Here is a 23,578-nt window from a genome sequence, read left to right as displayed (position 1 = left end):
AGGTACAAATTTATTATGGCTTAATAGGCACTCAGCCCCCTAAATTTGTAACTTTTTTTCACCTGGCCCCCTAAACTTAGGGGACAGCCTCTCAACCCCCTTAACTCTCCAAAAACATCACAAACAGCCCCTTACACCCCTATGTTCGGTCAAAATATTGACTCGTGTAGAAAACGCGCTTGACTGTTGACCACACCAATGTCACGTGTCATTTTTTGTATTAAAATTTTCCATTCTGCCATAAAAATTCTAATCGAAATCCATCTCTGGTAGTTGCTCGCCGAGCACAAATGGGCTTGCTCGCCGAGCAGGGGTCTCAATGGAAAAATTTAATAAAAAATGACATGTGACATTGGTGTGGTCAACAGTCAATCGCGTTTTCTACATGGGTCAATATTTTGACCGAACATAGGGATGTAAGGGGATGTATGTGATGTTTTTGGAGAGTTGAGAGGGTTGAGAGGTTATCCCCTAAGTTGAAGGGGCCAGGTGAAAAAATATTACAAGTTTAGGGGGTTGGGTGCCTATTAAGCCATTTATTAAATGAAGGTTTAATATGGGGTGTCTTTCAATGATGAAAAAAATAAAATAAAGTCTACTTTATCAAAAACAAAGTAAGTAGAGTCTAACCCTAAACACTGTACTAGTTTTTTATAAAAAAAATATCAATCCATTTTAATATCCTTAAATAAAGACGGTGTACCTATCTATAACTAGTAAAGTGACCTTACAAGCACAAGTTAAAGCTCCAATGGTAGATGCTGATACATTAATCAATTAATATATAATTAATTAATTAATGTATCGACATTAATTAATATATTCAATAGAAATATCTCACTTTTTTCATTCTAATTGGGATGTAACAGTACGCTATTCATAAATTCTGACAACTATCTAATTTTAATGAGATTGTTTGTAAGGTATGATACAGATATTAACTCAAAATAATTACCTGTGATAAATATGAAAATACCTCTTAGAATACCTGTTACTGGATATCCGTCATATACTTGACTTTCATCCGTTGATGTTTATTAGTAAACCAATTTATTATTATTGATTAAAGAGTGTTTGGACATTCAATTTTCTTCTTTTATTTGTCTTTTCACTCCAAAAGCGAGATTTTTAAGTGTTTGGTTAAACACATCTTATTTGCTTTTCATAGCTGTAAAGCAGCTTTAAAAAAAAAACAGAGAACTCATGTTTTTTGAATAAGGCTTAATGCTTCTCCAACCTCCTTAACTTGTCCAAATTCGTCATTTTATCTATCCAACTCATTGAATGTTCTATTTACCCCCTTAACTCCATAAAAATGGTATTTATCACCCCCTTTAACTTGTCCAAATTTGTCATTTTACCAATTCTCAACTCATCGAATATCCTATTTACCCCCTTAACTCCATAAAAGTGGTATTTCTAATGTATCAAAATAGGCCTATGATTTTTGGGGAAGTATTAATTTAGGTTCCACTTACAAAATAGCATAAATATAGGTTTAACGTTTAAAAAAAATTATCAATTTAGGCTTCGATAACGGATTGTAAGGGGTGAAAAATACCACTTTTATGGAGTTAAGGGGGGTAAATAGAACATTCTATGAGTTGGAGGGATAAATGGACAAGTTGAGGGGGTGATAAATACCATTTTTATGGAGTTAAGGGGGGTAAATAGGACATTCGATGAGTTGAGGAGGTAAAATGAACAATTTGGACAAGTTAAGGGGGCTGGAGAAGCATTAGGCCTTTGAAAAAACAGTTTTTTCCAACCGCAACAGCAAACACCAAACAACAATAGCAAATACCAAACAGAAATAGCAAACAACAGGTAAACCAAACGAGTCATAAGATTGATTTAAATTTTTTGAATTTGGAATATTTGTTAAATTTGTAGATGAATTAATTATGGATGGTCTATTAATTTTATCTTTTATTAAAGTTGTAATATTTTTTGTTTTATGTATTGGTCCTTAACGGGTAAGGGTATCCACGATTGAAATGGGACAAGTATGAGATCCATGAAATATACCCGTTAGGATAATGGGACGGGTATAGGTAATGAAAAAATAAACAGGTAATGATTTGGGATTAACACTACTCGTTGTCATTCCTACTTTCTAACGTAAAAGTCTCCTATGAAAGTAAACTAATGGAAAATTTTAAAATTTAAAGTTGTATACATTTTTTATTTTGAAAAATCACTTTTTTCAGAGCTTCCTCTCTAACAAAATAATACCTGAAGTTAAAATCTAAGGAGTGAGATTTAAAAACAAATTCTAACACCCTTCTAATGGCTTTTCAAATCACTAAGAGTCTCATTTTGCTCCTCGCTTTTTAGGAGTCTCTCTCCACTCTTAGTGACTCCTTAAAATTATTATTTTATTAATAATTTATTATTGAACACTCTCTCTTCTCTCACTGTTGGTAAATATAATAATATATTACTAAATTTATTGATAAAAAAAATAAGGAGTCAATATTACGAGTATTGTTGGAAATGAGATGTATTAGTCACTCCTCAAATAACTAAGAGTCAATTGTTTATATTATTTATAGAGAATGAACTAATAGTCTCTTCAAGATGCTCTCTCATTCCTCAAAATTTAGCCCTTAGATGTCGTTTGGTTCGTGGAATGGAATAGAATGTTTTGGAATAGCTATTCCAAAAGAATAGAATAGAAAAGAATAGAATAGATATTCTTTTAGAATAGTTATTCCTATGTTTGGTTGGTGGAATAAGAAAAAATGGAATTGATAATCTTTTTATTTAAAAGACAATATTGCCCTTAAATGTAATTTTTTATTTATTTTAAAATTTTAATTACTACTATAAATTATTCAAATATTTAATATATTATTTTAAAAAAACTATATAAAAAACAGAAAAATGTAAAATATGAAAGACGAAAAACACGAAAAATAGATAAAATATTAAAAACGAAAAACGGTAAAAACACGAAAAAATTGTAAAAATGGAAAAATGGAAAAAGATGTGGAGAATATTAAAAACACAAAAAACAAAAAAAAACGCAAAATAATGATCCACGTTCATATAAGTAAAAACTCGAAAAACAACAAAAACAAAGAATATTTCTTTAATGTCACCGCTTTATATAAGTAGAAGAATAGAGATTTAAGTGGATGGTAGGATTGTAAATTATAAGAATAGAGTGTTAGGAATAGTTATTCCTTACAAACGAAAAAATTGAACAATAGCTATTCCCTATTTTTGTGGAATAGATAATCCATGGAATAGCTATTCTGCGGCCAAAAGACCAACCAAATGTTGGAATAGAAATAGACTAGGAATAGCTATTCTATTCCTAGTCGATGAGCCCTTATTGATAGATAATATATAGGTTGCACTTTAAATCTTTATGGATGAGCATAAAGAAAAAAGTATCATTTTTTCAGATAGTATTTAGAACTGTAAATGAATTGAGCGGTTCAACATTCGACTCGATAAAAGCTTTATTTGGCTCGGTTTATAAATGAGCTGAGTTTGAGCACGACGAAACTCGGCTCGATAGCTCGTGAGCATTCTCGACTATTCACGAACACGTTCGTTATTCCATTATTTTTTATAACAGTATTTCGATAATGGAGAAATGTAAATTACAGTTTTCTAAGTTTCAAAACTAGTTTTTTTATTTAAAAAAGGCCTAATACTCCTCCAGCCCCCTTAACTTGTCCAAATTGGTCATTTTACCCTCTCAATTTATCGAATATCCTATTTACCCCCTTAACTCCATAAAAGTGGTATTTCTCACCCCCTCAACTTATCCATTTATCTTCCCAACTCATAGAATATCCAATTTACCCCCTTAACTTCATAAAAATGGTATTTCTCACCCCCTCAACTTGTCCATTTACCCCCTTTCCAACTCATAGAATGTCCTATTTACCCTCTTAACTCCATAAAAGTGGTATTTCTCACCCCTTACAATCTGCCATCGAGACCTAAATTGATATATTTTTTAAACGTTAAACCTATATTGGTGCTATTTTGTACGTGGAACCTAAATTGATACTTCCCCAAAATCATAGGCCTATTTTGGTACATTTTCCCTACATATAATGTCTTTAACTTGTTTATAGGCTTAATGCATACCCAGCCCCCTAAAGTTGTCTGTTTTGTTCATTTAACCCCCTCACCTTATGGGACAACCCTTTAACCACCTAAACTCCAAAAAAAACGCTACTTTTAACCCCATTGTGGTCAACTTTAGGGGGCTGGGTAATGCGGGATACACACGTGTCATGCGCGTGATACACACGGACAACATTATATCTCAGCAGTCTAAAATATGGGGTTAAAAGTAGCGTTTTTTTTGGAGTTTAGGGGGTTAAAGGGTTGTCCCGTGAGGTGAGGGGGTTAAATGAACAAAATGGACAACTTTAGGGGGCTGGGTAATGCGGGATACACACGTATCACGCGCGTGATACACACGGACAATATTATATCTCGGCAGTCTAAAATATGGGGTTAAAAGTAGCGTTTTTTTGGAGTTTAGGGGGTTAAAGGGTTGTCCCGTGAGGTGAGGGGGTTAAATGAACAAAATGGACAACTTTAGGGGGCTGGGTATGCATTAGGCCCTTGTTTATATTAATGTTCTTGTTTTTTTTATCAAAAAAAAATGTTCTTGTTATTTGTATCTTTTATTCATTCTTTCTCTTTTCAACTTTTTTTGCTAGTTAAATTTTGATTATCTAATTATTGTAATACAATATTATTATAATGAATACATGAAGGATCGATATAATTATCAAATTAAAACAAAATAAAAAAGATGATATTAAAAATATATATTTTCAAACTCATTTGAATAAATGCTATTAATTTTGCATTATAAAGGGGTAAGAAATACCACTTTTATGGAGTTAAGCGGGTAAATATGATCCTAAGGGGTGAGAAATGCCACTTTTATGGAGTTAAGGTGGTAAATAGGACATTCGATGAGTTGAGGAGGGGTAAAATGACTAATTTGTACAAGTTTAGGGGGTAGGAAATACCATTTCTATGGAGTTAAGGGAGTAAATAGGACATTCGATGAGTCGGAGGGGTAAAATGACCAATTTAAACAAGTTAAGGGGGCTGGAGGAGAATTAGGCCAAAGAAAATTACAGGATCTTTCTTTTATTCATTGTGTTATCTAGTTAAGATTTAGTATTAAAGCACTTTAAAATTGATTATATAAATAAAAATAAAAATAAAAGTATACAATACTATCATTTAAATTAAACTTATGGAATTATAGAGAGAATAAATTTTAATGTGTAACTATATATTTAAAATGGGATAAAGTGTAAAAATATATATTTTTTTTTTATGGAAGGTGTAAAAAAGTACTCTTAATGTTTATAGTTAGGAACAATTTTACTTTTAATGTTTAAAATGGTGTAGTTTTACCTTTAATATTGGTAGCTAAGAGTAATTTTACCCATAACGTTGACAAGTTCGGTCGATTTAAGAAATAATTCATCAAACTGTCTTCTCGGTCATGAATCTTATCATCTATGCTTCACATGTGCGTCATTTTATCACTCATCAGTAACATATCACAAAAATACGATTAGACATGAATTTTTAGTAACATGTCTTTTGTACGAGTTGGATAAAAAAAATTTAAATATTTCGACAAATTTATAAATATTAATCACCAATTCTATTATTAAGTCATATAAAATATGAAATATTTTTTAGAACCAGCCGATATACAATTGGTACAGAATAAGAAACAAAATATATGTGTTTTACAAAAATGTCTGAAATTAACCCAACTTGTCATCGTTAGGAATAAAATTGCTAATGGCTGCCAATGCTTGGGAGAAAATTGCACAATTTTAAATGTTATGGATAGATTATTCCTGACTATAGGGGTGTGCATCTGAACCGAAAAACCCGAATTACATACCAAAAAATTGACATGTTATCCGGTTCAATCCAATTCAATTTGGTTATTGGTATACTTCTAGTTAAATTTCTATCGAGTTCGGTCCGGTTCAATCTCTCTAAAATCAGTGTACAACCCTAATTTTTTTTTTCAAATATTCAATTCAATTCAATATATCTAAAATCCGTGTACAATCCTAAATCTTTATCTTGGAACATTTCAATCCTAAATCTTTTTCTTCATCTGTTTCTTCGAATATTCAATTCAATTCAATATCTTAAAATCCATGTACAATCCTCCCACAATATATATTAGACTTACGATTGCCTAAACCCTAGAAAATAGACGAGTCATTAAAGTATAGTATGATGAGCCATTTATTTACTATATACACATATTAAATTATAATAATGTCATTTCGTTTTTCATTCATTTATTGACATAAATGTTATAAATCAACTTGATTTTCATATGTTTACCATCTCCAACTTCCGATTTGTTTTTGCAGAAATGGAGTTTGAAAACATTGTTCAGTTTCTTGAGAATAAGGCCATTTTAGTCACCGGAGTAACTGGTTTTCTTGCCAAAGGTACTGTCGTTTTTTTCTTTTTGTCTGACAAAAATACATACGTCGGTAAAATATTCAACCATGTAGCGTTGATTGATGTAGAATTCATCGAAGAACACATGATCATCGGAAAGTTAGGTCGGTGATTGTGAGTGTGGTAGAGTCGGAAAAAAAAATCGAGGGTTAGGGCTGTAATCTGGCCGAGTCGGGCGGAGTTTTGGCTTGCTCATACTTGGATTGGTAGAAATTAATGGATAAGGTCGAGCTCAAGTTCAAATTTGATTCATTAAAAAATATTTGATCGTAAGCTGCTCGCAAGTAGATTGTTTATTTGTTTATCACATGTTTTGCTCAAGTAACTCATTAATTATGTTCATAAATTAGGCAGCTTTACAAAACTAAAATTTCATAGAAAACTACGTTGTTTTACATTTTTATTTCTTATAGAAATATTATAATAATCGAACTGTTCATAAACATTATAATCAAGTTTGTTTATGAGCTTATTCACGAACCTATACCCGATCCTGGTCACAAACTTTTGAGTTGAGTTTCACCGTGCTAAAGCTCAACTCATCTACAAATCGGGACTCAATATCATTCTCAAGCTCAACTAGTTTATAAATCGAGCCAGATATGGTCAAGATTTTATCTAGCCGAACACCGACTCATTTATAGCCTATCGGGGTTAATGAATGGAAATATAAGGACAAGGTTATTGAGGGACACCGAATGTAGTCTACACATAGAAAATAGTGCAATCTTAAGTTTAATGTTTACTAGTCAGTGTAATTTTAAACCTAATTGACGAAAAGTGTGTTTTATTTCTTCCCGAAAACGGAGATCGACCGAACCTTCGTGACACTCTGTCCTCTAGCCCCTAGTGATAGCTAGCAAAATATGTTGTATTATAGTTTGCTCAAACAATTATATTGATTATCATATCAATTTTAATACCATTTACATATGAAAAATTGTTGATTAGAATTATTAATTAATTTTGTGTTTAATTAATGATGCAGTATTTATAGAGAAAATATTGAGAGTTCAACCAAATGTGAAGAAGCTTTATCTTCTTTTAAGAGCTTCTGACGATATTTCTGCAAGTGAACGTTTTCATAATGAGGTAATAGTTTTTATATTTTTTTATTTCTTTTCGATATGTATAAATTCAGTCATGTGGTTATTCGGTGTGGATGTGATTAACACAAAAACAAATCAAATACAGAAAAATATACGAACAATAAAACTAGAAATTAAAAGAAAAGAGTTATACAAATCTGAGGCATGTATTAGCTGTTTCCTTAAGACGATGTCGTCGCTATTGACGATCGTTTCCCAGAATACAACAGATTACGCAAGCGAACTCAAACCGTGTGTAGGCTCGTTATCACTGGAATAGGAAAGCAAGAACATTATGAACAGACAGAGAGCATGAAAAATTTCAGAGAATATTTTTTCTAACCATCAAGACTCTAGTCACTGAATTTGACAATTCCATTCTATTTATATAGAACTCGAAATGACATGTCTTTTCACGAACGAACATAACTGTACATGGACAGACACGACTATTCATGATGGATATGGTTGTTCATGAAAGGAGGTATTTGTTGGTATATAAATTAATTATATAATTTTATTCAATTTTTCCAACATTCGGAAAGAATAAATTATGTGAAAAATAATGCAATCATAAGCCTAACGTTTACCCGACATGTGCAATTTCAAGTCTAGTTGATGAAAGATGATTTTTTTTTGGGAAATTTATATATAAATTCATTTTTAAAAAAACTATCTACAGTTATGTCAAGTAATGATTTTAAATTATGTCAAACTAGTAAAATTAGTAGTTTTAATATATTTTAAGGATTGGAATTTATAAATTAGGAGTCTAGAATATATTTTCTAGCGTTTATGATTTATGAATTAGAGTCTAGAATTGTTAAATTATGGTGTAAAAACATAATATATAGAAAATAATGACATATCAGGAATTAAGTTTGATAATATGACTTAGTTGTAATTTTATACTTAATTATGATATTCATGTATTTGACCTATTTTTTTTCATATGCAATTTCATGTTTCGACCACTCTGCAACCTACCTCCACTGTTCTGGTCATCCAATAGATTTGAAATTGACCGCATTCTCTTAATAACAAGAGTAAATAATATATTAGTCATTATATTTTTACCTAACATACTGTTTAGCTTCGTATTTTAATAATACATTTGTTTAGTCTTTAAGTTATACTCTATAGAGCAATTTAGTCCCTCAAATATTTAAATTATTAACCCTATATAAAGGACTAAACTTATAGTTAAACCAAAAGTTAAAGACTAAACAATTTATTATTAAAATGCGGGGACTAAAAAGTTTATTAGGTAAATATGTAGAAACTAATAAATTATTTAGGATAAATAGTTTATTAGTCCTCGTCTTTGATGTAACACACTGTTTAGAACAAATTATAAAGTCTTTATTTTTTTTTTTGCCCTTATTAACCCTTTGGTAATTTTATTTTTTTTTTTTAGACTTTTAACCAAAATTATCTTAGCTTTCAGGAAAGTTATAGTGTGATACAAAATGGATTTGTTACTCTGTTATTTTCTGTTTGTCTGTTTATACCTAATATAACGATTAAAAATGTAAAATGATACATAGAATGACCAAAAGATTAACAGTGGCAAATGATAGAGACCTTATAATGAGCTTTTCAAAATATAAGGACTAAAGAGTGTGTTAAGTAAAAATGAGATGACCAATAAATTATTTAGCCTAATAACAATAATAATAATAATAACTCAATTTCCATTAATAAGGCTTGAATTTGTATCGTCTGTTAAACATTATATTTAGATTGCATTACTTTATACGTGGAAGCCAAATCAATAAACAAAGAGCCAAATTTGTAACTTTTCCCTTTATTTTATTTAACAATAAGTCAAATTTAGTTCTAACATTATTGAAAAAGTTCAATTTTACTATCGTAGTAAAAAAATAAAAAGTTGTTTTATGATAAAAATGTCAATTCAAATTTTACTAAGGATTGTTCAAAAAAAAAAATTTACTAAGGAATTCTCTCGCTAATCTTCTTGTTGTTTATCTAAAATCGAGTAAAATTGAGTTAAAATTTATACCATAATATAGATAAAATTAGGTTGTTTTATATAATGAAATAAAATTGAACTTTTCTAATTGTTGGATATTCTGGGTGGGTCATCCTTGATGAAATCTGGCCTAATTGAATCTGGCCCGATTAAATAAAAAGACATAACTTTTAGGGTCAAATACATGAATATCATTATTAAGTACAAAATTACAATTAAGTCATATCACCAAACTTAATTCTTAATACGTTATTATTCTCTATATATTATGATTTTACACTATAATTTAAAATTTTCAGACTCCAATTCATAAATCATAAACCCTAGAAAATATATTCTAAACTTCTAATTTATAAATTTTAATATTTAAAATATATTAAAAGTATTGATTTTATTAGTTTGACATAATCTAAAATTATGATTTGACATAGTTATAAATAGTTTTTAAAAGACGAATTTCGGTGTTATTTTCTCTAACTTTTAATCATGATTTTTCATTTTGTATATAAAGAAAAAGAAACGTTGTTTTTAAATGTTAGTTATAGTAATACTAAGAAACAAAAAACTACTCCTCTAATCTCTCAAATTTCTTCTTTATGATTGACAATCAGTGTTTCTACGTATCCTACAAGAGGTATTTATATGTGAAACTAATTTTCTTTATCATTAGGTTGATGTGATTATGATGTTTGATTCATGTTTTATGATTTTGGACATAATTAATTGTATATTAATCACTTAATATATCTAATAATATTACGAGCAACGCTTTTATTTATATATGATGGAAATTCTATTAAATATAGGTAATGAATATGGAATTGTTTAGAGTGGTAAAGGAAAAATTGGGAGAAAATCTAAGCTCTATTTTCACCAAAAAGATTAAGATTATTTGTGGTGATGTTGGTTCTGAAGATTTGGGAATAAAAGACTCATCCTTGAAGGAAGAAATGAAGAATGAATTAGACTTTGTTCTTAATTTTGCTGCTACCACCAAGTTTGATGAAAGGTAAATTATAATCTAGAAAAAAAAACTATTAGTCACTGAATTTATACATATTATACTCGTTAGTTTTTATTTTGTTTTTACAAATGTATTATAAAGCGTTTGAGTTTTGACAAAACTAACTACTTAGTTCGTCCATCTATAAATTTTATATATATAATAAAAAATAGTAGAAATTTTAGTTCAATACTATAAATATTTTTTTATGAAACAATTTTATATATATAATAAAAATATATAGTTCAATTTTATCCTTTTATTAAAAACTACCAAAGAAACCTAGGAACAAATTCCCTTAAAATTTTAAGACATATTCATGAGTCGTCGGGATGAGCTAGATTGGACTCAGACGGGATCCAACGGGTTTTTACCTATAAATGCTCGGCTCAATTCCTGTCTAGCCCAACACGATATTAATTTAGCCACATTCTTACTTAAAATCAAATTACAAACCCAACTCGAATCAGCCAACTAAAAAATTATATATATATATATATATATATATATAATTTAGTATTATTTAAATATAATCCATTATTATTTATTATAATTCTAAGTTCTTATATATAATCTATAATTTATTATATATATAATCTATAATTTATTATATATATATATAATTTATCATTTTTATTATAATTATAATTATTTATATATAATATATTATTTATCATTATATAGTTAAGTTAAGTTAAGGATTCCGTTAAGTTAAGTTAAGTTAGGTTAAACATTCAATTCAGTTCACTTAAGTTAAGTTCAGTAGCATTCACTTTAATTTAGTTTAGTTTAGTTCAGTTATAATTTAATTTAATTTCAACAAAAAAGAACAGGGTCTAACTCCGATTATAATTTAAATTATAACAAATTAAGGCGAAGGAAGAGGGAGCGTCTCTTTCTCTCTGAAAGAAATACGCGACCTTTGCCGATCTGAAACCGCCGTTGGACTTTGCAGTGTCGCGTCATCCCTCGAACCACCGGTCCGTCGCCGATCTGCGTCACCGCCGTCTTCGTCGTCGTCCGCTCACTGCCATCGACTCGTTGCCTTCCGCCAGCTCCGTCGCAGTGCCGCCGTCTTCTGTTGTATCGGATATGGTTTGGGTTTTGGATCTTCTCCGCCACCGCCCCCTTCCTCTCTTCGTTGACGTTCCTCCTGCCGCTGTTTCGGATCTCTGTGGTTCGCGGATCTGTACCGTCGCCGGTTCGCTCGCGGATCTGTTATGTCGACATATATGTGTATTACTGGTTTGAGAAAAACAGGAAGAAAGTAAAGATCATCTTCTTGTTGTTGTGTGATTGCAATTCAAACAACATATCTGACTTTAGATTTATTTAAATCTGATATTAAGATCGAAGTTTTCCCTCGTCGTCCCGGCCACCATGGCTGGGCCGGTTTCACCCGTTCTTCGACCTGTAGTTGATCATAGAATTAGAAAAATGTTTGCTGATTATAAAAAACGTTCTAGTTCTGTTATGAATCATAAATCTTTTGCTTCTGTGGTTGCTTCATCTTCACTTGTCCCTCCGGTCTCTGAAGTTGTGATTTCTGATGACGGGGAATACAAGTCTGTGAAGATTAATCAGAAGGCTTTTGAAAAACGGATACAGTTATGTAATCACTCTTTAATTGGACGATTAAACTTGAATAAAGGAGAAACACCATGGAAACTTGATGATCTTCGTTCAAATCTAACGAAAGCATGGGGAATTTCTGTCCCATGGCGTTTGATCTCTTTAGGAAAGGGTTTTTATCATGTTTTACTTCCCTCTGAAGAAGCTAAACAACTGGTTCGCAGTCGTGGAATCATTGGACTCAAACCAGGAGTTTTCCGCATTCAACTACGGACCCCAGATTTTCACCCGTTATCTCAAAAAACAACTACTGCTCAGATATGGGTAAGACTTTACAATCTTCCTTGGGTTTACTGGGACCCTATGATCCTCTCGGACATTGCTCGTTGTCTTGGTGGTCTTATTAAAATTGATCGAGCTACTTTAGAAGGAGATTATGGATATTTTGCTAGGATATTGCTGGATGTTGATATGGCGAGTAAATTACAGACACAGGTTGGGATTGAAAGAGATGGCAAAAAACTATGGATTCAGATTGTATACGAAGATTTGCCAAAATTTTGTAAACAATGTTCGACTATAGGGCATGTTGCATATCAATGCAAACAAATCTCTGATAATAACGTTTCAAATCAGAATGATACAGCCGTAGTCTCTATTACATCAAAATTTAAACGCTTAATTGTGTCCCGTAAACGTTCCACGGCTCAATCTAAATCGGAATCAGATACTTATGATGGACAAAAATCTAATACTCCTAGGAATAATTCAGGAGAACCGGACAACATTAAAATTTGGAAAAAAGTTCGTGATCAAAGTAATGATGACATTCCTGTCTCTGGTATTCTTAAAAATATTACTGATGCCCTTAAACAGTCGGTACCTCAAGGAGTCCGTGACCATGTTTCAGGAAAATACGTTATTGTTGAAGAAATTAATAGCTCTTCATCATCTGATTTGGAGGATGAAGCTGGGATGGGAAGTGGTATTAAAACGATAACCAACTGGTTACCACCAATTAGTAAACGTTATAATGTTAATGTCCCTCGTCCGGTGAGTATTATTTTTCCGGACTCGCCACAGAAAGCTGACATTTTATCTCCTAATAGATTTGATCTTTTATCCAACATGGATGGGAGCACAAACAATGAAATTATTATTTCAGAGTTATCACCTTCAAACTCAGAATTTCAGAATTCAAAGCGTGTTTCATGGGCAGATGAAGATGAGGTTGTTTCTTCGGATTTAAATCATCGGTCAATTGAGATTAATTCCTCTAAATCAATGCGCCCTAAAAGAGAGCGCAAGAAACCGGGAAGATATTATCCATGATTGTCCTTTATTGGAATTGTCGGGGTTTGAATAACCCTAGTACACAGCGAGCTCTTACTCTTTATTGTTCACAAAATAAACCTGATTTCGTTTGTATTGCTGAGCCAATGGTTCAGTTCGATAGTATTCCGACTAGACTTTGGAGTAGTCTGGGGTTGAAGTTGATTGCCAGGAATGTTGGAAACTTTCCCTCTTTGTGGCTATTTGCAAGAATCTCTCATCAGGTCACCATTATTCGTGAGCATGAGCAGCATATCACAGTGGATTATAGTATTTCGGGTTCTGTGCAGCGTCTGACCTTTGTCTATGCCAGCAATTTAATTTCTCGTCGTTTATCTCTTTGGTCAGATGTTATTGGCCTTTGCGATTCATCTCCAAATAGTTGGTTAATTATAGGAGATTTTAATGCAATCGTCGGAGCACATGAGAAGACAGGTGCCTTACCGGTTAGTTCGTCTTGTGTTGATTTTCGGTCATTCATTGACATGTGCGGGTTTTTTAATGTCGATACAGTTGGTGCAAAGTACACTTGGTGTAATGGTAGATTAGGTTCTGCAAGGGTTGAGTGCCGTTTGGATCGATCAATGGTCTCGGCAGGTTTTATGGATTTTTGGGATTCAATTTCTTGTGTTGCGCTTCCGCGACATTTATCGGATCATAATCCTCTTCTATTTTCCTGTTCTCATGGTGATCCTCATGTTTCTCGCTTCCAATTCCTTTCTATGTGGGTTACTCATCCTCTTCTACATGGGGTAATTTCTCAACATTGGGCTGATGCACAAACCTCGTTACCTCCTGCGCAACTTCTATGCCATAAATTGCGTACCTTACGTCCCATTCTTAGAATTTGGAATCGTAATGTTTTTGGGTTGCTTGATGAAAATATTCGTGTTGCAAGTGAGAAATTAGCTGCGGTTCAATATCAGCTTGAAGATGTGGGATTCCAGTCAGATCTCCATGAGCAAGAGCTTTTAGCTCACGCTAGCCTTGAATTAGAGCTTCAGAGGAAAGAATCTTTCTATAAAGAGCGGAGCAGGGTTAAATGGTTAAAAGATGGGGATCGAAACACGTCTTTCTTCCACCGCGTTGCTGCTATAAAAAAAATTGCGGGTTGGAATTGATGTTATGGAAATTAATGGAGAAATTACGAACTCAATGGAAGCTATTTCTTCACATGTGGTGAATTATTTCTCCCAACTTTTTACTAGTCGTAGCACTTCAGTGGATTTAGGAGTAGTTGCGGATGTTATGCCCCATTCTGTCACAACAGAAGACAATATTGCTTTGGCGAGATGTCCTTCAAATGAGGAAATTCGAATTTCAGTTTTTAGTATGGATAAAGACAGTGCACCTGGGCCTGATTGTTTCACAGGGTTTTTTTTTCAAACTTTTTGGGACATTGTTGGTTCTGATGTCTGTAATATGGTTAAAAGTTTTTTTAACAACGGTCATATTCTTCCTGGTATGAATTCTAATCTCATGGTTTTAATTCCTAAAGTCGAGGGTGCCAGCCGAGTAGATCAGTATCGACCAATTGTTATGAGTAATTTTAGTTTTAAAATTATTTCTAAAATTCTCGTAGACAGACTTGCAATTATTGCTTCTCGCATTGTTTCTGAAAACCAGTTCGGGTTCATTAAAAATCGAAGTATCCACCACTGTATTTCTGCAGCTTCAGAAGGGATTAATTCTTTAGACAAACGTTGTTTTGGCGGTAATATGGCTTTGAAAATTGACATTCAAAAGGCGTTTGATACACTGGATTGGAGTTTTTTGCTTGCAGTCTTAGATGCTTTCGTTTTTTCATTGCAGTTTAGAGACTGGATCCTTAATATCCTTTCTTCTTCTCGAGTCTCGATTCTTGTTGGGGGCTGTTCTCGGGGCTATTTTAGTTGCTCATGTGGGGTTCGTCAAGGAGATCCTCTATCTCCTATTTTATTTGGTCTTGCTGAGGATTTCTTTAGTCGTTGGATCACTAAATTAGAAGCAAGTGGTGAGTTTGATAACATGTTGTTTGCCCGTGGGGTTTGTTTTCCTTCACATCTGTTATATGCTGATGATATATTGCTTTTTGGCAAAGCTACCGTCCGTAATATGCACACTATTAAAAAACTTTTTGAGTTTTACGGTCTTCTTTCAGGGCAAATTGTTAATTGGGGAAAGTCGGCTGTGTATTTTGGAAAGCATACTTCAGCCCAACGTGCTGCTTTTTTGGCGAATTTAATTGGCATTCGGCTGCAGGGGTTGCCTTTCTCTTATCTTGGCGTCCCACTTTTTATCGGAGCTCCTAGGCATTGCCATTTACAGCCTCTTGCGGATAGGTTCCTGGCTAATTTGAGTAAATGGAAAGGAACTTCTCTTTCATTTGCGGGTCGGTTAACTTTGATCAAGTTAGTGTTGACAGGGGCTTTTGTTCATTCCTTCATTATTTACAAGTGGCCAATGGCGCTTTTGAAAAGGGTGAATAATTGTATTAGGAATTTTCTGTGGACTGGCTATATTGACACAAGAAAACTTGTTACTATTCCGTGGAAAGTTTGTTGTAGTCCAATTGAGAATGGAGGTCTAGGCATAAAAGATTTGCTTCGATTTAATAAGGCTCTTCTTGGCAAGATGGCGTGGGAATTACTTACTGGGAGCTCTTTAGTTTCAATTCTTTTAAAACAGCGTTTTCTTACGCTTTCTGGGCTCCCGAAAGCTGTAATTTCTAATTCTTCGATTTGGCCATCAATCCGAGAGGTCTACTATATTCTTAGGGATCAATCTCATTGGTGGATAGGTAATAATTCAAAGGTGAATTTCTGGAGTGAATTGTGGATTAAGCCCTCGGTGGGTGAACAATTAAATCTGCCCCGTAATATCCAACGTACTCGATTTAATAGCGTTGAGGAATATCTTGATGGAGATTCATGGATAAATCTGCAGCAGCTTCCACAGGTTTTACAACAACATATTATGGAGATTAGGCGTGGCGGTGATGATGAGGATTTCTGCGTCTGGACATATTCTTCTTCAGGTATTTTTACTGTCAATGATTTCTATTTTTCATTAGGTAATAATGCAGCAAAGGTTCAATGGTGCAAGTTTATCTGGTCTGAAGTCATTCCTCCTTCTCGTTCGATCGTTTGCTGGAGGGCTTTATTGGGTTACATGCCCACGCATGACCAATTGCAGAAGCGTGGCATACCTATTGTTTCCCGTTGTATGTTATGCAAAGCGGCATCGGAACCAATTGAACATATTCTGGTTCATTGTCCCTTTTCTCAAACTGCTTGGAGAGCGTTGGGCTCTCTTTTTGGTAAACATATCATATTGACGGATTCTCTAGTTACTCTTATCTTGAATTGTTTAAATCATAGCTTCAGTTCTCAAGTGGGTTTGTTATGGTCAATTGGAGTTGTTAGTTTGATTTGGATTTTGTGGTACACTAGAAATAAAGCGATATTTGAGAATGAAACACCATCAATTCATCTTGTGCTTCGTAGGCTTTGGATTATGATTCGTGAAGGCGGTATTGGTAATAAAGGTCATATGAAAAACAATGTTGATGAGCTTCGTGTTCTTAGGCAATTACACATTCCCCTTAGACCCCCTCGAGCTCCTAATATAGTGAGTGTTACTTGGGTTCGTCCTCCACCGGGATGGCTCAAAGTTAACACAGATGGTTCTGTAAATATTAATACAGGAATGGGGGGAGCAGGGGGGGTGTTTCGCACTACTCGAGGATTTGCTCGGGGTTGTTTTGCGTTTCGAGTGGATACCCCTTCTGCGCATATTTCCGAATTGAAAGCCGTTATTTTTGCTATTCAGATTTCTTGGGAAAAAGGATGGCACAAATTCTGGGTGGAATGCGACTCTGTTTATGTGGTAAATTTGCTTAGGAAGCGCTCTTTAGTTGTTCCATGGGCGTTGCGACAGGATTGGATTACTTGTCTCCGGCATTGTTCTTTTATGGATCTAAATGTTACTCATATTTTTCGCGAAGGAAATAGAACGGCTGATGCATTGGCTAAATTTGGTGTCACAACAGATCATATTGTTTGGTGGAATTCTGCACCCGCTTTTTGCAATAGATTTATTTCTGATGATATGTATTGTTTAGAACAATTTCGTTTCTCTTAATTTTTCTCCTGTATTTTTTCCTCATTTTAATAAAATTCGGGTCTAGGTTTTTGTTTGGTTTTGTGAAGATGCCAACCTAGTTGGGATCTTTGCATTCCGATCTTAGCCTGTAACCCAACCTTTACTTAAAAAAAACAGGGTCTAATCTCCAATTAAAAAAATTGTGAAGACAAAAGGACTTAAACACATGACCTACTAATCCTAATCATACTTCTCAACCACCAAACTAATACACAACTTATGATATTTATCCACAATTAATGAATATATAATAATATTTACAAACTAAAATTTAAAATTATCATTTAATACTATTTTTTCTAGTTTATGTTTTGATAATTATTTTTAAAAATTATTTTATTTTTCTAATATTAGTAAAATTTAATTAGCTTATAATATATATATAATATAAAATTTAAAATTCTAATAAATTATATAATTTAAGTTGAGTTGTAGTCTATTATTTTATTATATTTACATGTAAATAATATGGATAATAACGATTAAATATATATTTTATATTTTAAAATTGTTATATGAATTATTGTATCATATTTTTAATTTATAAATTTGATATCTCTAAAAACTATTAATTGATATTAGAGAAATATTTTTATTATTATACTAATGTTAATATCTTACTATTTTCTTAAAAAATAAAATATTTTACTATATTATAAGATTAATTGTGAATAAAAAATATTATTTTTTATTGGATTTTATGAATCCAGATTAAATCCCGGTTGAACCTTTAATCATTGACGCTTTATCTTTTTCGGTTCTGTGGCCGGTCCATTTTGACAACCATACTTAAATTTACATGCAGGTACGATGTTGCATTTGGTACCAATACAATGGGAGCTAAGAACGTTGTGTGCTTTGCTAAAACTTGCCCAAAATTGAAGTTGCTTGTCTACTTATCTACGGGTTAGTGTAATTATTATAATTTTTTTGCAACATTTTCTTTTCCATTTTTGCAATGTGTAAGGGTAAAATAGTCTTTTTCCATGGTAGTTATTACAGTGTTGTTCATCTGGTCTTGAATGATCAAAATGAATTTGGTTATTCACCTTTAGATCTGAGTTTATTAAATTTAAGTTTTAGAATATTTTGAATTTATATCATAGGATTTTAATACACCAGATCTAATGGTGAATGACTAAGTTCATTTGATCATTTAGGTCCAGGTGATCACCAAAGATTGTTACTAATATGATAACACTTGAACTTTGTAATACACATAAACGTTTTTAAACTTTAACATATAATAACATAAAAGTCCAAATAATTATTATCAGTGTAAATATTGGTTGATCAAGTCAGATATCAATAAATCACACTAGTTTAGGAGGTCATCATTGTTCAAATGATCATTGATTGACGTATATTATAGTTGATTAATGAGATATATTTAAAGTTTAGGAGACCAATCAGATAATTTGGATAAGTAAAGGGCCCTCAATTAAGGGGTGATCACTCGGAGATCCTCCACTAAGGGTGTCCAAATTCTTAAAAGAAAAAGAGGGATAAGGTCCAAATTTGCCTCTATTGTGTTTAAAGAAATATACATACACTTCTTACGTATAAAATGTTAGAAAACTTCCCCTATTATTTCTAACTAGGATCAATTTTACTTGGACCTAATAGAAAATTTAAACAAATTAATTTACGTAATTTAACTCACTATTTAACTATTGCATCATACATTCTAAACATCAATTATGTTTACTATGTTACAAAGAGTTGCGAACCTCTCAAAATGTCAAAAATTACACTTGTAATATATAAATTAATCATAAAAAACTACATAACATATTAATTAATGCGGCTACAAACGATCTGAAAAAATGCAAGAAACTACTACAATTTATTGACAAATTTATTTGAAAAGTTCGATGCGACATTCAATTAACGGTTAAGCTAGTCTTTTTCAAATTTTCTGTCAGATAGGGGTATAATTTGCACTTCCCTCAAAACAATATAGGCAAATTTAGACTTTATCCTAAAAAAATGAAAGCAATTACCGATCATTTTGAAGGCAACGTGCAAAATTTTGCTTCAACTTCGTCTCCTCCACTCTAATTTTTAAGATTTAAAGTAACCGGTTCAAAAATTTCTTTAAAAGGTTAAGACCGGACGACCTAATGTATTAAGCATATAGTTATATATTAAGCCTTATTTAATTAATATGTGTATGTTTCAGCATATGTTTGTGGAGTAAAATCAGGATTAATTCAAGAAAGTCCTTACAACCTGAACGAGCCACATAATGGTATTTCTGGATTAGACATTAACGAAGAAAATGACCTAATTGATAAGAAAGTTGAAGAACTAAGGGCTCAAAAAGTTACTGAAGCAGAGAGTAGAGATGCTATGAAAGAATTGGGAATGAAAAGGTAATAGAAAATTACTATGTTAAAATGATTTAATTTCCTTTAACTTTATAGATTTTAATACATGTAAAAGGGTCGTGTGCGTATTGTCATGGGACCAGGTTGAAGCCATGCCCCATGTAGCGCCGAGATTTCTTCAAATCCCCCACCAACTAATCCCTACCAAAGCGATCTTCCCCCTTTAAGCCTCAAGCATCTCGTTAAATCATTTATCAGCATTCCATTCCGGAGGGTCTCTATCTGTTTAATCCTCGTCTTGTAAAAAACATACACTATGGGCTAACTCCAGAGCCCAAAGTGTTCACAAGGGTTCCACCTTATGGATACATCTGCCTTCCTTCACGAAGGTCGGATGCTCGACTCTCCTAGTCCCTAGTGGACTAGAGTGGATGTCACGTCTGTATCTAAAATTTCTAATAGTTATCTTTAAAATATATAGTGTTAATTAATTATAAATTTTAAGTATGTTTTCGGGTTTAATTTAATATTTTTAGGTGTAAATTAAAAATTTTGATTAAGTTTTATAAAGCGTTATATATTAAAAGGATTAAAATTAATATTTTACTATATACAATCCAGCTATATACTAATATAAAGATATAGGAATTAATATCTATTATGTTACAAAAGATTTGTTTCATTAAACAATAAATAAATAAATAAAAAAGAAAAAAAAAGAAGAAATTAGGAAAAAAAACGTGGCACTTTATTAAGTAAAGGTAACACTTTGTTTTAAAGGCACAACTTTCGGATTACAATTTCGTATTGAATAAGTATAAAGAAGCTTTTGAATTAGAGTAAAAGGTCTCGAATCGGCAGACTAGATACTATCGTTTGGTGCATCTGAGAACTTTTGTTAGCCGTCTATTAGAGATAATTATTTTTCTCTTTAATAGGTTTTAATTAGACAGTTATATAGATGACTAATTAGAGGTTTCTGTCACGGAAAAGATTTGACGCTAGTTAATTATTAAATTGTTCCCGTCTAAATATTTATATATAATGAAAAATAATAATATACAGAAATTGAAAATAAAAAAATCTATACGGATAGACTCATAACAGTGTCACGAGTCTAATTGAACCTTCAATCAGCGATATCGGTTTAATGTTATACGTAACTATTCCAATGACAAATAAAAATAAGTTTTAGTCTTAAATTATTTAAGTGGCTTTAAATACGTTTTATTAAATTGTTTAAAATATATTGTTTACTTTTAATTCTGATTATTTGAAGAATAATTATTTATTATCGTGGTATTTTGAAAATTGGGTTGGAAAATGAATTTGACTATTTTATGCGAATTGTTTTTGGATTGAGAAAGATGTTGCTGTTGTTATTGTTATTATTTCTGTGACTTGGATTGAAGTCCAAATATGATTTTTATGTTGCGATATTTTGAGAGAAAGATAAAATGGTTTTGTCCATCTAGGATTAAGTAGGAGTTGTAAGTTGTAAGACCATACCTAATGGCGGTATGGCCAGAGTGCACGGCTGGTAGTCCTAACGTTAGGCAAGGAACGAAATATGAATGAGATATCTCGATTATTGATATGATTGATGTTATGATAAGCTACACGGGTGGAATTCGAGGATGGATACACATACACAAATGTTATATTATCTTTTTAAAATGCTGGATGATTTGATATTTTACATTTGTTTGATTACGAGTTGGTTTGTTAAAGCGATTTATTTGATTACGAGTTGGTTTGATAAAACGGTTATTTGTTCATAAGCGAGTTTGATAAAATGTTTATTCGATTTGATTCGTTTTGATAAAATGATTTATCTATATATTTATATAGTATAATAAAGTAAATTGTACAATTAAATGATTAGCGTGTCAATCAACGTGTCAATAAATTAAGAGTACTATCTAACTTAAGAGAACTACCTAAAATAGGTAGAACTACGTGGCTTTGATTCCCGGTTTAAATATTAAAAGACGTTCAGGATACGTAGGAATCTTGATAGACTTATCAAGTCCAAGCCAAATAACTAAATAAACGTTAGGTAGTCCGAATAAATTATTATCTATTAGAAAATAAGTTTAGCTTTTAGACTGCTAGAAGTTTGTTATCATGTTTTCCGTTCATACCCGATGCCATTTAGGGTCGGGTGTGACAGTGGATCACTTAAACTAATACCGACAACTAGCCTAGGGTTGGGGGAGATTCGACACCAGGATATCCATGTCCCTTATAGTGTTTCATATACCAACTTGGCCACCACCGTCAACGTATAATGATATGTTCCATTCCCCACTCCTTATCGAAGTCTTCTCGTAGCTTTACTAATGATTGGGGTTCAGTTTGCCTATGGCCAAACTCCCTCCCCCCCCCCCCCTCCACACATGTATCATGTCGATTATTGGATTTATGTTTAATGAGTAAACCTAAAACCAACTCAACACATTCATAACATAATTAAGTCAATCCAATATAGTATGTGTCGTGCTCGCGAATTGCATGCAATTTTACTATTAATGTTAATGATGAGATGTAAATATAATATCACAGAATATAGGAATAATTTAAAATATTCAAGTTATTACTCAGATTAGTAGGCTAACCTTATTCAACCCAAAGACAGAACTAGAGGGGGGTTTCAAAGGGTCTATATGTTGATTTAACAATGATTGAAATGCATCATACCCAATATCGTTAAACATGAATTAAACAACATAATCACATTGACGAACTATGTAAAGGTTTTCACGGTATAAATACCTCTTTTAGAATTCCAAGTATGTTACTTTGGTTACTTCGAGTCAGACAAAAATAACGAAGAACGAAATCTGAGAAAACGGACAATATACATTTTGTTTCTTTTAGTTTTTTACAAAAAGAAAAGGAAAGAACGTATCTTTTCTTTTTGCAGAGAATGAAAAGTTATATTTTCATTCAACCTCTTATCTACTTATAATAATATAAATGAGTCGGGTCCCATTAACAGTGACCCATTCAAAATATCCAACACTGTCGACCCCTCGCTCCGAGGAAAAATAACAAAATCGATGGAGACTTTCGTGCTAAACATAAATCTTTCATCGATAATTTCATTATTTTCAGGATTTTTCAAATTAAATGTTACTAATATAATTGGCGATGACTTTTATATCTGTTTCTTATGTGGGTTGCGTCGTTTTCAAACATAAACTACGTGGTTTAAAAAAAAAAGATCTATTTTTATTTTTATATTTACTTATTTCATAAATTAACCTCCTTATTATCTAATTATCATAAACAAATCTCAAAACAAAAATAAAATATCAAATTCACCATCTCCTCCTTATCTCACATCTCTCTTTAATTTATTTTCATTCTCTCTAAACACACTCACTTTCCCTCTCTATTTCACAAGTATTATAGCACAAGATATAAATGAACTAGATTAATGTATTTATTAATGTGACACCAGTACATTTTTACAAGAACCAATGTCTATGAACTAGGACACATCAACAATCTCTATAACTCATAAATGTCTCCGAAAAAATGAAAAACGAAGAGAGAAGAAGATAGAAACAAAAATGACTTTTTTTTTAGAAATGTGCCCACGGATTGTGTCCCCTAA

The 23,578-nt window shown here is 32.2% G+C and overlaps 1 protein-coding gene across 1 annotated transcript in view; it reads left to right on the top strand.

Annotated features, from left to right (window-relative positions):
- Positions 1-6,397: 6,397 nt before the first annotated feature.
- The window catches only part of LOC136222526 (fatty acyl-CoA reductase 3-like), a 35,543-nt gene continuing 18,362 nt past the window's right edge, over positions 6,398-23,578 (top strand). The window contains exons 1-5 of the mRNA XM_066010300.1: positions 6,398-6,482; positions 7,484-7,587; positions 10,383-10,585; positions 18,432-18,532; positions 19,809-20,001. Of these exons, the coding sequence (XP_065866372.1) occupies positions 6,404-6,482; positions 7,484-7,587; positions 10,383-10,585; positions 18,432-18,532; positions 19,809-20,001 (680 nt within the window). The 5' untranslated portion in view covers positions 6,398-6,403. The remainder of the gene's footprint in view (positions 6,483-7,483; positions 7,588-10,382; positions 10,586-18,431; positions 18,533-19,808; positions 20,002-23,578) is intronic.

The sequence above is a fragment of the Euphorbia lathyris genome, chromosome 3 (genome assembly GCF_963576675.1).
Source record: "Euphorbia lathyris chromosome 3, ddEupLath1.1, whole genome shotgun sequence".
In the NCBI taxonomy this organism is placed as follows: domain Eukaryota; kingdom Viridiplantae; phylum Streptophyta; class Magnoliopsida; order Malpighiales; family Euphorbiaceae; genus Euphorbia; species Euphorbia lathyris.
The sequence above is the reverse complement of the archived record's forward strand: the minus strand, read 5'-3'. Positions and strand labels throughout refer to the sequence as shown.